The following is a 12,374-nucleotide window of genomic DNA, read 5'->3' as shown; positions in this document are numbered from 1 at the left end:
AAAATACGGACACATACATTATATGTTATTATATAGGTGGAGGGACACTTAAAAAAAAAAAAAAAAAAAACCCTTATATCCAACTTACATAATAACATATGGCGTCCAGCCCGTATTCCGGCCATATTAAGAAATCTCTCCCACAAATGAAGGAAAAAACAAAGAATTATTATTATGTGGCTTAAAATAAGAGACGAGGAGGGAGGGAGTAGGGGACATTGGGTTGCTGTAAGGCTTGAATCCAGAGTGGCCCACGTTATTTCGGCCTTTCGAAAGCTCATATGTGCACCACTAGAATTCCCTCCCTCCCCCAGATTTCCTGGTCTGCTGATTCTTCCACACCAGATCATAATTTGATTCCATTTTTCTTCTCTTTTTTAATTCCCTTCAATAATAAATTAAGTACTACTGAAGTTCTTTTATAAAAAATAAGTATAAAAAAAGTTGAGCTCAAAAAGATGTTCGGTAAACCTTTAAAAACAATATATTTTCACAGTTTTTTATGAAAAAAAACTGAAAATGTGAACCAGCAAAAATGAGCACAACAAAAGCAATTTTTTTTCAAAGCACAATAATACCAAACCAGCCCTAAGGATGTGTATATATAGCTGTTTGGCGTGAGAAAACCAGCATAATATATTACTGTGGCGTGGGGAAACCAGCATGCATGCATGTAAAGTTACTTAAAAAGACGGTACGACGGTGGAAAGCAACTTAAGCAGAGGAGCAGGGGGAGGAGGAGGAAGAGGAAGAGGAGGAGGATGCCATTTGGAAGAGTCAAGATCATGGAGCATTATCTGTACTGGGCAGAAGCTTTAGCGACGGTTTGGGGTTTCATACTGTTGGTGGGTCTCATATGTTGCTGCCTCGGCTCCAATCCTCGCCAGAATGCCAATGGAAGCACCGGAAACGCCAGCTTTAGCTGCGATGCTGGTTATGCCGGTTGCTGAATATTTATCAGTTTTCTTTCTCCTTATAAGTTAAGTATTCAGTCTCTTCTTTTTTCCCCCTTTACTTTTAGCTTTATCCATGGTTGGGACCAGCTATACAGCAAACATTCGTTTAAGTGTAGAAAACGAAGGAATATAGGATATTCGAGATCATGTATTGGCGGTATAGGAGATGTTAGATTTTGGCTGTTGCTCCTTATACATTAAATACATAGTTCCTACCAGGGCCCTATCATTCCGTTCATGCTACAGTCAAACACGATCGCTACTAAGAAGGAGCGCAGACGAAAACATAGAAGGATGCAGGTTAACTAAAGTGTATGTGTATATATGTATCATGCATATAGTCAAGTCAAATAGTAATATTCTTGTAGTTGGGGATTTTCCAAAGTAATTTGTTGATTAATTGACGCTTCTCTTCAGCTATTAAAACTTCCCATGATGTTGTTTTCTGTTTTTTCCTTTTTTTTACCGTCTGTTCTTGGTTAGGATCTGATCTGTTGCGTTTAATTTTCGATTGTAATTTGGGTTGGTTCTATTTGTCCATGTAGCAGGCAAATATAGTATTTTGTCGATCAATGATCTGCACCCACTGCCATCCTCAATTAGTAAGAAGAAAATAAGGCACTTCATGTAACACTTCATGTAAGAAAACCAGAAATCAAATCCATCTAGCTACATGCTAGTCATTTGAGGTGTTACAATATTTAGGCTCGATTGAATCCATCTGGCTACTAACTATAGCATGCTATAGTCGTTTGGATTTCTTCAACGGAAGGTAGATCCGGCAACGGAGTGTCATCTATACATCTTTGCTTCTTTACGAAGCGAGATATGCACATGCTTTTTCACATCCGTCAGGATTTTTCGTCGCCATTTCAGGGTTGGTGGTCCATCGGGCTCAATGTGTGTTAGAAAAGGGTAAGGGGCATAAAGTCTCTAGATCGCCATAGTTCCCACTAGTTTCTGTTCGACTATCTTCACTCGGAGTACGTGGTAATTAATCTAAGGCCAAATAAGAAGGATGTGGTCCCATTAATTTCTTAAACATTTACTTTTTAATTTGTTTCTATTAGTAAAGTCATCACTTAACAGTTTATTTAACAAAATATTTAGCAGATATATGATAATGTATTGTTTTAAAGATGATGTATGAGTTTGCAATTACACTCAAATTTGAAGGTACAAACTGTATACCATATATCTTTTTAATTATTTATTTTGAAAATTCAAAACAATATTTTTAGTTTAGGTACTAATGGAAAAGTCAACCAAAATCATTTTATAAATAATATTATATTTTAAAATAATCACATGATTGCCGCTCAATATCAGTAACTTTTCTGGCGACCAGTGGTTGGCCGTTGACTTTGTCATATATTCAGAGAAATAGATCATCGACCCACTCCTAACCACACTAATATTGTCTCAACTTAACCACCTATTGTTAGATCATAGGTGGTGGATTTTATCACAAAATGCCTTGGTATAAATAGGAGTGGAAACATACAGTTATATATTGTATATTATTTTCTTAATTCCTCGATGTGGGACTTACATTCTGTTGGAGTGTGCCTGAAAAGCAATTGACGTGACAACATGTAATTGGTTATTCGAGGCAACCCAATGTCAAGTCATCAACAACAAAGGTCAAGTGAGAATTTGTCCATCGAGCGTATGATCTAATAGTGAATTAGGAAAGTTCGTTATTCATTAGGATGAGTCCAAGGAATAACTTAAGTACTAGGGACGAGATTGCAAAGATATTCCAATCTGGAGATACGTATCCTACAAGTTGCATGCACCATTGCACTAATCGGGAGTGTTCATAGTGATTGTGGAAACTACGCACCTCGGAATGAGATGCGAAGCTGGTTCCCCAGTAAGTATCGTAAATTGCATGAAAGTAGGATACTCCAAATACCATACAAAAATAAATTAAAAAACTTCAGATGTTGTCCCATGTAGTATAATAATACCTGTTGCTTGCATAGGACCAACCTACTTAAAATACTCGAGAGCCTTCAGAAAATTTGTCAGGTAACCAATGAAGAATATCACATCAAGGGTCACTCCCAAACCTATTTTAGTCAGCCAATAGAAATTAGTTCATATCAAATACACTGCAGCTGATCAGATCAAGAGCTAAATGTGATTGTAGCGCAACGATGCTTTTTGTAACAAACAGGGCCTTGGTTCCTATCAAACACACTGCACCAGATCGCTTGTAGAGTAAAGGTTTGCTGCCCAAGTAAACTCTCGACCAAAAAAGCTGGGTGGTCGTATGACAATGCTGATGTTTCTTGGTTTGCTGCCCAATTAAACGGCATTGACACCAGTCAATTTATGAAATTCGATTCCTTTCCAGCCTAACCAAACGAGAGATATTCAAGGAACAAGAAACAGTTGCTATTCCTTCTGTCAATTCCTCCCAAGAAGACGCAACCTATACATTCTCTCAATTCCTCCCACAGGTTGTGTTGCGGGGGAGAGCCAAGCACAGGTGGGATGGCATAGACCTGCATCTAAAGACGATTTTTGTCTCACGATTTGCAACATATTTTTATTGGGATGGGAACCCTCGTGAAGTTCAAGCGCTGAAGAGATTCATGTCTTCCAAAGATCCCACCATTTTTTTTTTTTTGCGTGATGAGAAGCATTGTTTCTTGCAGAAGAAACTTAAGTCACGACTGAACCTTGATTTTGTGTTCATGGTATTGAGTCGGGACAATCGGGATGTGTTTGTGTTATGTGGAAGGAGGATGCAATTATCTCTCTATGTTCTTACTCCTAGAATCATATTGACTTGGAAGTGGGTGGTACTGGTGATCCGATTCACTAGCACATTACGTTCTTTTATGTATATCCAGCAGTGATTGATAGATACAAATACTGTGGCTGCTTGAGATGTTAAGGCTTAAGAAATGCCTCTGCCTTACCATGGATCTGCACTGGAGCCCTCGACGAAATTAAGTGTCAATGAACAGGAAGGGAGCAATGTCAGAAGTGAAAAGGCAAATGGGAGGGTTTTCACGATGCAGTGATCAAAAGTTAGCTCAAAGATTTGAGTTTCAATAGAAACAAGTTCACCTAATTCACGACACAAGGTGGACGAATTATTCAGCTGTGCCGGCGGGTGGTCTTCATGTATACCAGTGAATAACACCGTTCCGGTCATTACTTCTCTGATCAAAAATAGGAAAGGGTGATCAGCCACAAAGTCTATCGGTTCCTCCATGTAACCGCGACCATACCCATGAGTAGAAACAGTAACTGTTGAAGCTTCAGTGCGCTCCTCATTAACTTCTATGAAATATTTGTGAAATATTTCGGACAAACAAGGGTCCTCCTCACCTGAAGCTGGCGACTCCACCATCTCTGCCAAACTGTCAAAAGGTAATACAAGTCCCATATCCTTGAGAATTTCGGAAGCTTCCAAGGCAAAAGAAAACTTAATTAAACATTGGGATTCTGAAGTCACCAACAAGAACACGTCTATGGGGAACATGGTGATCTAAGAAATTGGAGTCAAGAACAAACTTTCTCGATCAAAGCTGGTAGACCATCTACTTCATCCGAAAGAAACAAAAACATGGAGAAAAGGCAGCGACCTGTCTGACCCCATTTCGTAAGGAAGCTCTTAAGACTTTGAAACCATCAAAGGCACATGTTCCTTAGAGATTCTCATGAAGAGGTGCCTTAACTGATGATTTCCGATTGCCAAGGTAGAATTCATACTTTAAATTTAATGGATAAAACTTTTGACCCTCCTGCCAAGCTCCATTAAATTATAAAGCATTTCCAAGGATGGTTTTGGTAAATGACTGAACTGAATTTGGAGGAAGAACCTCTTTGATGGGGCCCTTGTCCACCACTTCTTTGAAAGAAGGTTTGAGGGAGAGAGACTTGTCTACCCAAGGGCCATTGGCAAAGGACAAGCAAGGACCCCCGCTGGCCGATCCATCTGGGAAAGCCAGAGGGATGAGATCCAAGGCGAGGGTGTCACAATGAAAAATTTCTCATTGAGATGGTCTAAGGACTCAGCCTTTAGGAAAGAGAGCAACTGGTCAGAGTGGAACCCTTTGTCCTAGCTGCAATCATGCTCAGCACAACCTGGATTGAAACCGGCGAGTACACAATGTTCTTATCCTTACCTTCAGTCGACATAAGCAGATGCTTGGTCATTCGTAGTGCGATGTCGGTATTTTTACTGACAGATTCTTCTAGTTTGCTGACAGGTTCTTCTGGATCCATTATTTGAGAAGTCGGAGGTTGATGCTATTGTAGTTGAGGGAAGAAGGCGGCTATAAAGATGTCAGGTACGTTTGGGAGATTCATATAGCTAAGCAGAACCTTAGGCAGTTTTATATATGGCTAAGCAGAACCCTAGGGCAGTTTTACATATGGATCGTTTCAACCTCTTACTTGCCGCACAAGGACTCTTAAATGCGTTGTTCTCTCTTACTTGGAGAAACATTTAAACACACATAGGGTGTGGCATAATCTCAATCAACACACCGTTCACATCTATTCCATTCTACCTCCTCATGCAGGAAATGTGACGCGCAACCTCGCAAGAAATGAACGTGCATATCCAGAAGCATGTTATTAAGTTGTTACCAAACTAACAACAGTGCATTGCTCGGGAGTACATCGCCTTATACCTCCGATTGTTCGTCATACACCAAACTCAAACATTCTTTATCCCTCGTTATAAAATAAAAGGCAATGTCATGCCTCACAACACCCTCATTTGGGTGGATAAATCAGGCAATGTCATGCCTCACAAGACCCTCATTTGGGTGGATAAATCATACATTACTTTTCAGATAAATCCTACAATAATCGCAGTCACGCTTTCTGCCACTGCTGTATCATTTACTTTTCTGATTAAGTTTACCTTGAGATCAAGAAACCATTCCTTTTAATAAGCTCAACATCCAAAACTGCAGGAGTAAAAACTAAAAACCAGATGTCCACCGCACACTTGAGCAATGACTTATGTACCGAAGCTGCGGTCTCCAGCATCACCCAGTCCAGGGACTATAAACCTGAAACCAGTGCAAGCATGACATAAACTATGTTAAACCAGTCTGCAACATTATACGCATTAGCAGCGTTACATCAATGGAAGCTAAGTGCTTACCCTTTTTCATTTACAATAGGATCTATAATTCCAGTGTACACATGAAGCCTGTAAAGTAAACAAATGCAGAGTTTAGGAATGCTGAGCTTCGTTTCAAACTGTAATTATTGATTGATATTATTATTACCCTGGAAACTTCTCGCTCAGCTTTTGAAGTGCAGGAGGCGCAGCTACAGCAGATATCTATGACATGACAGATTATCTTAGGCTTAGAGATGTATGAACCAATAAAATCAAATGGAACTTAACCAGCTTATCCCACTGGAAACAGTTTAGAATTCAATTGACTTCATAACAGTTCATCAAATGTAATAAGCAACCGGAAATTGTCTCAACATAAAACTTCAACACACTGGTTTGACAAATATGTACACATTAAGATACTTATATGTAAATTTAGGAACACAGTTTCAAACAAAAAGTGCAATCTATGATATTTACCACTTTGATTTGCTTGTTGTCAACCCCGCGTTCCTTTAAAAGATCCAAAGATGCTACTATTGTGCCACCTGAAATTGAAGATAAAGAAAGAAATTGAGAAATACTACAGAACTAGGGCATAGCTTATGTTTTGATACTATTTACTAGCTGCTCTTGATGGAAAGGAAAATACAGCACATGGACACTTGAAGAGGTTCACTAATCCTGAATACTCAAAAATGAAAATTCGGATACTATCACAAGTAAAATAATAATAATACCTGTTGCTAGCATAGGATCAACCAAAAATACTCGAGAGCCTTCTGGAAATTTGTCCGGTAACCTAAGAAGAAGATCGCATGAAGGGTCACTCCCAAAACTATCATATAGATAGGGTATTCATAAACGTGACCACCTTATGTTGAGCTTTTAAGCCCTAATATTAGGCAAGGACTACAAAATTGACAATGAATTGGGTGCCTCTCATTTGTTCATACTTTATCAAAGCGTTTGAAATGCTATTATTAAGTTGCTGCAGCTAATAACATAGAGATTTGGACATTAACTCCCAACAGCACCTGAAAGCAAGAGGTAAGAACAGGAACACGAAAACAAGTTTAGGCAAGGAACATTTACTTGTTCAGATATACTGTTGGTAGAAGTGTCTCCTCATCTCTGCTTAACCCTGAATTTGTAAACCAATAAATATAAAGAGATGATAACATTACATGCCCAGTTTGATAAAAAATTTCAAACAGATAATAGAAGATAAGTTTCATGAACTTCAAAAAATTTAATTAAATAAAAAGCACAGAAAATTGTGTGTTTAGAGCATAACACCAAATGATGACAAAATTTTCACTTAAGACTTCATGACCAGAAGACCCTTCAGTAATTCATGGGTATAAATTTATCGTAACAAGAATTCTAGACACGCCAAACATTCTTGTTTACTTCGACTGCAAAGTGAACAATGCACCAACCCTTCTTACCAAGATGGTACGTCTTTGTGGCAGGCAAGATTGACGATGCATGTTCTGCAAGTGCTAGACCAGCTCTCAAAATTGGAACAACCTGCAAAACTAAAACAATAAAAATCAAATAACACTCGCCTCACTGCTCTGTACAGTGAGAGTATCGTGGTACGACAACCACTGAAACAATCTTTAATAGCAAACCATAATCAACTAATATGAAAATCCAAAGAGAACATCTAGCCGATATATCCTGAACAAGTGAACAGGATGTTCAACCATCAATAGAAAATAGAGATATACAGTTATACAGGGAGCAACATATTTGCATGATAAAAATGCAAGAAATCAATACTAAAAACTAACCAAAATAGGCTCCCTTGGATCTATGAATTCAACTGATGCAACACCCATTGGTGACTGAATCTCTCCTGTGACCGTAGGCTGAAATTTAAAGAAACAAAGCAAAATTACTTCATATGATGAAAATAGAACATAATCCTCAAAATCATTGCGGTTGCGAACTTGTGAGTGTAAATTACGAAAAACTAACCAGCCAATCTCTTGAAGCTTCATACATAAGAAGCCTCCCCAACTCAGCCATGGCATTTCCTAAAGCATACGAAAGTCAATGCCTCGTAAGCAACTCAATAACGTTTAACTATTCTAAGCTCAAAAAATAAAAACCAAACACTTAAATAGAGTTTAACAATCAAGCCAGATACTTTGACAATGAATTTATCATCTGGGACTCTTCAAATCCACTCAAATATTCACATTACATAGAACCGAAAAAACTAATTTGTAACTTACGAAAAATTGGAGAAGGGGTTTGCTCATTTCTCAAAACCGAAACCCAATGCTTGATCAACGGGTGCGGCGGCACGAAAACCTGAAAAAAAAAACCCAATCAACCCTTTGAATTCAGGACAATATTCAGTTATTCACACACCAAATCACAGATTCTGACAGCATGATCTATTCCCATCTCTTAAAATTCACCCAAAATTTGGGCAGCAAGTTCCAAACACCACAAAAAGACTTAAAAATTCAAAATTCATAGATTGTTAACCAATCAGAAACCAAACAGAGCATAAGTTGAACAGTGAATAGTGTACAGTGAACTAACAAGCATTCTGTTCCCGGAAGCCGCTTTCTCCTCCGTGGCCATCTCAGACTTCACCGCAACGAGGCTGCGCCGCCGCGTACCTGAATACGAGATCTGCCGATACAAAAACCACCCGGTTTGATGCTTAAATTACCAAGGACCAAAAAATGGACGGAGAATATATTGCGTTTTTATTATTCGTGGCTAAAAAGAAAAAGCGACGATCTTTACCTTTTTGGGATTCGAAGAAGAAGAAAAGGAGTGAGTGAGATTAAGTAGGAGAGGGGAGCTAGGGTTTTGGAGGCGACAAGTGGAACCAAAACGCGGCGTTTCGGAGGAAGAACACCGGAGAGAGAATTTAATACGGCACGCCATTGGGACCAGATAGATTGGTGCAGCAGACCGGGAGGGACTATAACCAACTCCAAACAGAACAAGGAAAGATGATGATTCGGCTCCAGGAAACGCGTGCCGTTTGGCCCATTGGCCGCGGGTGGGGTTTTGTCCGACGGCCCAATTATGGTCCGTGGGCTTACGGGTTTGGTTTTGGACCCGACAAATCTTAAAAATAACCATTTTTTATTAAATTGACTGAGATGATCATCTTAAATATATATCAAATGTTGTCAACATATTAAATATTGATTAAGCTTCAAATTTAAGTTTTTGGATATAGTTTTTCTTAAATGATGTGTGTTGAACATTAATTTGGCGTTGTCTTTTGTCTTTGTGGGGAAAGCCAGTTGTTGGGGGACTTTTAAGTCGAGGTGGACTTGGGCTTTGAGAATGTCATCTTGTTTCTCTTGGTTTGGATTCATAACAAGTCCAAGAATATCTCAAAAGAGTTAGCTTGTCTTAGGAAATACCCGTATAACATCAACGACTCAAAGATAGCATGATTGATTAAGATAATGACGTGCTCAAGTGAAGTGTGGTGTGAAAGCTAGAAGATTACTGGTTTAGCATGAGAGAAAAGGGGTTTGCATGGTTGCATGGGATTATTTGCTGGATCATTTGGGATTTCCTAGGGTGATAACAAAGCTTTTAATGGTTGGGATCTTTAATAGAAGGCTGTGGGAATTACTAAGGTTGCATGGATGATGATTTTTGAGGCTTGGAGTATGTTTCTGGGCTAAATGGACCTCTCTGGGCTTATTTCCTGGGTGGTTCCATCTCTTTGCGTTCTCTGTTATGTCTCTGTGTTGCCTCTCTTTCTAATGGCTTTTCTCCCTCATTTTGTAAGTGAAGGGTTCTCCTCTAGGCTTTAGAGGAATCTCCCTTTATGGCTTGGTCTTCCCCTTCCTTTCTCCATAGCCCTCTTACTATTTCCCTTTTGGTGTAATGTAGCTGCACTATTGAGACCTGGATTCTGCTTTTTCCTGAGACGCAGCTTTCCCAGGCCAGCCTTCCATAAGCGCTACTTCTGGTAGCGCGCCTCATGGCTTTCGTGCGTTGGTTGTCTGTGCAAGCTGGGAAGGGAAAATCAACATTAAATGCCTGACTTGTTAGGTTTAACATACATTTAATGAAGGAATCTAGTTTAGTCCTAACTAAGAAAATTAGCTTGCTAGGGAAAAAGGTAAACTAGGCTAGTTCTCTCTCAATGTTGCATGCGTGAAATGCAAAGGTATGGGCTTGGATCCCTGGGCCCTAAGAAGCCCAAAGTCTTCCATAACCTCGATTCCGTATAGGCCTAATAACCTTCTGTAACCATCCACAACAGTTCACTTGACAAGCCTCGAATATGTGACTTGGGCATAGCATGAATAATGACGAGCATGAGGAAGCTTGGTGTGATGAATAGACAGGCGTGATTTATGTAAATATCTAGCTTAATTACCACGGCATGACATGTTTGTAAATAGATTCCTTATCGATCCCACACCTTGGCATGTGTTTGGGCTTGAATGAAGACTTTTGCATGACAATTGGGCCTTGAGGCTTGGTTGGATTGGTGTGTGACATTTTTGGGCCCCAACACTAGCCATGAAAATAGCCGAAGTAGGCGTTTGCCTAGGGTCCTCACTCAGGCCTACTCCAACCCTTGGAGTAAAACTCAAAATTTAGATTCTAAACTTACCCCAACTTGCCTCAATGGGGCAAATATGAGTTTTAACCCAAAACTTATTTCAAGGGCAAATTTAGCCCAAGATTCCCCCAGGTTAGTGGGGCTGGCGCATTATATATGTGTATTTTTGTTTTTAGTTTTATATTTGTAAATTCATTGAATCCAACGACTAAGATCTAAGATAATTTTGTTAACCATATGCATGAGTTGCTTATATAATTTTGTTAACCATTCCAGTTATAGTTGCCTTTGCATAAAGTTGATCAAATTTTTTCTTCTATCAACTATATCTCAAGAAAGATTGAAAAAGGATTAAATATTTTATCAATTAAAAAACAATTGGTTGAAAAATTATATTTCGTAAACTTCATTAGTACATTTGAGTCTAAAAACGCGAGAATAAAATATTTAAGTAATGTTTGTATATTTTATTTTTTAAAGATATTTGATGCAAAAATAATTTTTTTATGTATTTAGCGAGTTCTTTATTGTACATATCAATGCATAAAGAATCGAAAGTTAGAGAAATTTAAGATCCTACTTTGAACTCTCAATTTCTGAGAACCAGCCAGAGGAAATTGACTTAAGTAAGAGGGTTGTACATATCATTGTATTAGATGATGTTCTAACAATTAAAAATCAATAGTTGTGACACGTACTGAAGTTTAAATTTGTTTTGAGCACTTGATACTTGATAACATTTTTTACTTTTGCAAAAATATGATACAATCTTTGGTTTCTATTTGACTTTTTGGTACGTAGTTCAGCACTGTAGCTTGAGAGGTCGCATCAATGAATGAGGATCCTCACCGGATCCTCAAATTGTATCAATTCATTGCATATAGTGCGATCATAAATTATTTTAAATATTTATTTTTAAAATTAAACATGAATAGGATCTGAAGAAAACTAACCGCACGATATACAATAAATGGATACTATTTGAGGATCACTGAAATCCTCACAAAGAGGATCCTCATTTTGCATTGATGTCGAATTGTGGATGATTGGGCGTTGGGTTGTTTTGTTTTTTTCTTTTTTCTTTTAAGGAAACCAGTTGGTAGATTCGTCACGGTAATTTACTGTTTTGGGGGTGGAGAAGACTCATAGAGACATTTAAACTTTTCCTTAACCATCATTGTGCGATTTACCAGCGTCAAAAATAAAACTTAAGAAGTGAGGGCCACCCTTTGGTTGTTGGTTGTTCTGTTTTTGTTTGCTACTTGAGCTTTTTACTTTAGAATTGTGATGGACAAATAATAATTTACGAGGTTAAAATCTAAAATTCGAGTAATCCAAAATCCCTTGCAAATCAAATGGGTTCCAAGATTTAATTTGAACCAAAAAAACAAAATGTAGATGTGGGTACCAAGGACTCGGGCAATTCCCTTATCCAATTATTTTATATTGTGTTAAAAAAAAACTCATTTTAAAATTTAGGACAAGAAGATTTGAAGTTAGAATTTAGTACTTAAGATTCACGTTAAATGTAGTAGGAGTGTGAATAAACCGAGTCAAGATGAATATCAAGATACTTAAACTTGAAAAAAAATTGTAATCAAAAGCTCAAATTTGGCTAAGGTGACTTTTTTTAAGCTCAAGCCTATTTGTAAATTAAACATGATATTTTAATTGGTTTTGCTCTACTTATTAGTTTTGTGAGGCAAACATAAGCTCAAGCTCAACTAATTTTTTTAACGAATCTAAT

At 38.1% G+C, this 12,374-nt stretch overlaps 1 protein-coding gene and 1 pseudogene across 1 annotated transcript; both read right to left on the bottom strand.

The window, feature by feature from the left end:
• Nucleotides 1-2,888: 2,888 nt before the first annotated feature.
• LOC125473847 lies at nucleotides 2,889-5,687 on the bottom strand (annotated as a pseudogene).
• Nucleotides 5,641-9,016, bottom strand: LOC103937225 (uracil phosphoribosyltransferase). Its single transcript, XM_009347154.3, has 12 exons — nucleotides 8,830-9,016; nucleotides 8,620-8,712; nucleotides 8,304-8,382; nucleotides 8,044-8,102; nucleotides 7,857-7,934; nucleotides 7,509-7,590; nucleotides 7,153-7,201; nucleotides 6,798-6,859; nucleotides 6,538-6,605; nucleotides 6,224-6,279; nucleotides 6,097-6,144; nucleotides 5,641-6,001 (listed from the first exon to the last, which is right to left on the bottom strand). Exons 1-12 carry the CDS (start codon nucleotides 8,971-8,973, stop codon nucleotides 5,950-5,952), a joined length of 870 nt encoding a protein of 289 aa, XP_009345429.2. The 5' UTR covers nucleotides 8,974-9,016; the 3' UTR covers nucleotides 5,641-5,949.
• Nucleotides 9,017-12,374: the final 3,358 nt, after the last annotated feature.

This window comes from the organism of the source record quoted next, unplaced genomic scaffold (genome assembly GCF_019419815.1).
Source record: "Pyrus x bretschneideri cultivar Hongxiangsu unplaced genomic scaffold, Pyrus_bretschneideri_v1 Contig11, whole genome shotgun sequence".
Classification (NCBI taxonomy): domain Eukaryota; kingdom Viridiplantae; phylum Streptophyta; class Magnoliopsida; order Rosales; family Rosaceae; genus Pyrus; species Pyrus x bretschneideri.
This window is presented reverse-complemented; position numbering and strand designations above follow the sequence as displayed.

What these genes read in the sequence shown, in the direction of transcription:
- LOC103937225 (XM_009347154.3), bottom strand. Translation starts at nt 8,973, where the DNA reads ATGGCGTGCCGTATTAAATTCTCTCTCCGGTGTTCTTCCTCCGAAACG. An exon ending in AACCCCTTCTCCAATTTTTC is followed by an intron (nt 8,103 to 8,303) that starts GTAAGTTACAAA and finishes CGTATGCTTTAG; the next exon opens with GAAATGCCATGGCTGAGTTG. An exon ending in ATCCAAGGGAGCCTATTTTG is followed by an intron (nt 7,591 to 7,856) that starts GTTAGTTTTTAG and finishes TTAGTTTTGCAG; the next exon opens with GTTGTTCCAATTTTGAGAGC.